Source organism: Limulus polyphemus, unplaced genomic scaffold, assembly GCF_000517525.1.
Source record: "Limulus polyphemus unplaced genomic scaffold, Limulus_polyphemus-2.1.2 Scaffold13145, whole genome shotgun sequence".
In the NCBI taxonomy this organism is placed as follows: Eukaryota; Metazoa; Arthropoda; class Merostomata; order Xiphosura; family Limulidae; genus Limulus; species Limulus polyphemus.
The window spans coordinates 4,752-9,584 of record NW_013678755.1 but is presented as its reverse complement, the minus strand read 5'-3'; the positions used below and the strand labels follow the sequence as shown (position 1 = coordinate 9,584).

The following is a 4,833-nucleotide window of genomic DNA, read 5'->3' as shown; positions in this document are numbered from 1 at the left end:
TAAAGTTATATTCGGAAAGAATAAACCAGTTTTATTAAGAAAGGACTTGTGTCGCTTAAGTTTCGTCGGAACCGGAACGAAGTTACGAAAAATCAATTAACCAGCGGAGATGTAACATAGTTTTTTTTTTATGAAACCTCATCACTTTCTTCACAACATGGTATCCTTGGTTTTTTGAAGAAGAAAATGTCTTGTGACTTTTCAGTAGTAATTACCCCTCTTGCCATGGTCATCCTTAACTGTGCATGTCACAAGATGTTTAATTAAATTAAATTTAATTAAACAATTTTTGTTCATGTTCTCCCAATTTATATAACATAAAATCGTAGCTAATAATCTATATTTAATAATATACAAGTTTTAAGTTCTTAATTTTATTAGGCAATATTAAACAAAGATCCTGAATTTCCCCTAGTGTGAGAAATGTGATATTTTTTCTCAATGCATACCCTTTTCTCTAATTTATTTACCATTCCTCCAAAAAGTACAAAATTTAATGTAAATTACTTATTACAGTGTGTCTTTGCTCAGACAAAACATAATTTTCATAGCCTCCAATAAGCCTCAAATAGAAAATCAGACCCCTCTTGCCACACCCATCCATCACATCCTCTCTCTTTCAGAATTTGTTAATAGTTCTCTCTTACATTTGATACTATATTATTTATAAGCAACAGAAAGCCAAGGTTTTCATCTATCAAATTATGTATTGTATTTTGTTGTTTTCTGTACATAAAAATGTTAATTTCTCTTTCAATATAAGCTTTATTCTCACAGGAAACACACTGACTAGCTTGAATGCATTTGTAACAGCTTTTGTCACATAGTTAGAGAGCCAGAAAAGTTGTGTTGGCTATTTTACATGTTATTGTTCTATGTTCTTTGGTGCATTATTTAATTAAATAAAAATTATTTAGTACATTACTTCCAATAGTAGAAAAAAAGGCCCAGGTAACTACTTTATTTCTTGTTTTGTCTGTGTATTCTTTATTTATTATATTAAAATAACAATAATGTAAAAACAGAAAATTCTCTAGGTTAGTTAAGGTTAGATTATGTAAAATATATAATAATATAATAAAAATTTTTCATAAGGCACACATGCAAGCACCTCAGAATAACTAATGGGTAATGTAATATGTAATTCAATAGCATAATGTGAGCCGCACGTTCCCCATGTGATTTACAACTTATAATGGTGTGAATTGTAGTTAGCCATGGTTCAAATGGCAATAAAACAATAAAATGTAAGTATACAGTCACAAGTTTAAAGTTACTTAGGATAAAAAAAATTAGTTTCATATTACAATTCTAGAAAAAAAAGGGTAATTCAGATTTATTTCAAGTTTTTTTTGGTGGTTATGAGGTCCATCAAATTGACCAACCTTGTATATAGTTAAGGTAGAGAAAATAACTGATAAAATAGAAAGTTTTACTGAAAAAACAACATTTGAAATGTATCTAAGAGGTTTTTACAGATTACGAAAATAACATTTGAGATTTTTAAGATGAAGAAAAGTATTTTAATCTTAACATGAAAATCACTTTGCACTTTGACTGGTCAAAAAAAAAAATTCAATATATTCATGGACAAATCTTTCGTAAAATTACTTAGTTAAAAAAACTGATTTTTTGTCTTCAAATGACGTGTAATGTTTACTAAAAGTCTGCCCAATTTTGTGAGGATACATATACTGTATTAAAAGCTATAGTATTAAAACTATACACAAGTAAATATGGTCAGGTGGTCATCCACTAGACCAAGCCTGTATTGAGAGAATACATAAATGGCTCAATGCTAAATGTACAGTGCACGTACTGGACCTACGTAGTCTAGTTGGCTATGCTAGCTGGCGCATTCCAAACATCATAAACAGACTACTACAAAGTGTATGTGACATACACATGACAAACTGTGGAAATACTGTATGTGTCGTTTAGCACGAATTTCTGAGAAATGAACGTCAACTTTGGCATATCAAACTGAAACGATATGGCACTTTCACTGTGTTGTTGGATGTCTCAAAGACAACATACAAGAGAAAGGAATAATTTGCACATTATGCTAAGCAAAGAGGAAAGTGATTTGCAACTGGGGTTGTTTTCATTCGAAAATTGTGATACGAATATAGATATTTTGTCCCCTGAATTTGCTTAGTTCAAATACATAAATAAATCAACTAAAGAATCTACTAGACTGCAGGCCAGAATATCCAATTAAAGCATTTCTGGCATAAAACATTAACTCAAAAGAAGCTAGATGCATAAAAAAACAATACAACAGATCACTCACCTGGAAAAGCATTAATCAGGTCACCACATACAATAAAGAATCTTGGTTTAGGCACCATTTGATTCACAGCCTTTATAGCTTTCTCTGTTAAAACAATTTCTTCTTGCCAGCCAGGGTTTTCTCTTTTTTCAAGAAAATCTTCAATCATTCCAAATTGAGTGTCAGCTGCTTGAATAAAACTGAATGGGCCCTTCCATAACCCTTCTTTTTCTACCCAAAAAATAAACAAAAATACATTCTATACAAATTTACAAACAAATGTGTTGTTTATAAAGTGCCTTCACAATTATATCTCCTAAAAAAATGCCTGCATATTCATTTTGCAAAAAAAATGGATAAATATGAACTTTGCAATTATTTTCTTTTAAATTAAAATATGGAAACATCAGTGATAAAAACATCTTGAACAAAATTTCAGAAAATACTGCAATCATATACTTAATATACATTCCCCAAGCTCATACAAACTGGTTAACAAATACACTGTTCAATTAAAGAATAACAATAGTTTTTTTATATCTCTGTAACCCCACAGTTCATTTTTATGCAAAACAAGTACAATATGCAAATGTGTGCTATTGAACTCATGTCCATAAATGCTCTTTAGGTACTACAGCCTCTACAGTCCTTTAAATTATCAGAAAACATGTTTATAAAAGCATATGATCACCTTGGATCCTAATGCAAGAAGTAATTTCAGGTGGCATTCTTAGAATGAGCAAATCAATGAAATAATTGGAAATATGCCATGATAAACATAAAGCTCAGTGTGATCACCAATACTGATCTCTGCCAAACCAGTATGCTATCACTGCCATATGCATGTCTTCTCCGTGAAACTAGGATTGGAGCTAATTTCAGTCACTTTCCAAATGTATACATGTCAGGCTGCAGTTTAAATCACGATTTATCGGTTAACAAGACATTCGCCCATCTGCCATTTGACTAATTCATATATACGTGACATTATTGAAGATGTACTGTTTTTGGAACACATGTCTGTTAACTTGCTGTCCAATTACTGCTTGGAACCATTGATTCAGATGGGAAGCTGAGAATCACTGGTTGCATTGATCACATAATACCATATAGCAGCCTCTCAACAACAGTCTTCCCTGTTCTGGTCCAATAGTGAGTTCACATCCTGCTTCCTATCTACTAGGACCTGTGTTTGACCTGCTCCTAGTCAACCTATTGCCCTCCAGAGTTTGGAAATGTTCAAATGACTTCACTGGAGTCCTGGCATGTTTCACTATCAATCTGAATATCTCTACACACTCTGATCTTATTCAAATTGCCAATTGAGGAGCACACTGTATTACCTTCACTTTTATATCATATGACCAGTCACCTGACACTTTATTTGCATAAACACTAATCAGGAGTGCCATTTACATTATTTAATAACAACAGACATGCTTTGGCATAGCTAGAATATAGAGAACTGTGAATATCCCTTAAATATTTTAAGCAGTGTAGTTTCATCCAATTTCACATGTAGAGAGCATAAAACATTTAATGGTGAAACAGCTTCATCAAAATCATTTTCAAAGGATGAAATGAAAATTAAATACAGAAATAAAAGTTATTCTAAGATTTCAATCCAAAATTACTCATGATCAAATTGTGAATAATGATACCAGAAACCCAAAAATCTACATGCATATGACTGAAAAAAACTAGTATTACATATTTATATAAAGGTGTTATGGATAATATAATGCATTTCAAAATATATTTTGCAAATCTAAACATCTAATAACACTAAAAACAAATGGGTTACAGTAAAAATTACTATCAAGAACAGTTTTTAAACAAACCAAACTATTAAGAAATTACAAGTGATTAAGAAATAAATATTTTTCTAATGTTGTTTGTTGAATCAAAATACTGCTTTTAGTAGCTACAAGCATTTTTTAAAGTTATATTAGATCATGTATCAAAGTTTAAATTTATTCTGTTTTCACCCTAAGAAACATAAGTGGCTAAATAGTTATTGGAATATTCTGTATGACATATGACATACATTAATACCTAGTACTTTAAATATATAACCCAAGATGTGTAGAGTGCAAGCATTATATTCATAAGTGTTACAATCCATACAGAATGAACCAAGTGGAATGAAGCAGAACTAGTTTGTTTATTTGTAAAATTTAATCATTGCATTCAGCTAGAATCGCAGTTCTGAAGGCTGAATAAACAATTCAATTGCAATTCCAGTAATTTCTTTGCTATCCATATCACAGTTTGAAAATAGGTATGGTAGCACTTTAATAATATTAAACACAGTAAAGGTTTTTCCATGGGAGTTATTCATTTTACTATCCATGCAATAAATTTATAAGTTCATAGACATACTATCAAATCTATATTGTTACGACAACGGTAGTCACGTGACGCTAGTAACACGTCATGAGCTTCTAGAACATTCATGTCCATTCGTGAAGCCTCAAGTGTTTACTAGGTGTGCGATATTCTTGTATATAAGACCGCCAAGAAGTGACGGCAACAATCGGAATTGCAGTGATAGAGACGGA

General features: G+C 31.3%; 1 protein-coding gene across 1 annotated transcript in view; it reads right to left on the bottom strand.

Moving 5' to 3' along the window:
* Positions 1-2,268: 2,268 nt before the first annotated feature.
* The window catches only part of LOC106477170 (protein enabled homolog), a 5,450-nt gene continuing 2,885 nt past the window's right edge, over positions 2,269-4,833 (bottom strand). The window contains exon 3 of the mRNA XM_013937760.2: positions 2,269-2,503. Coding sequence (XP_013793214.2) covers positions 2,286-2,503 — 218 coding nt within the window. The 3' untranslated portion in view covers positions 2,269-2,285. The remainder of the gene's footprint in view (positions 2,504-4,833) is intronic.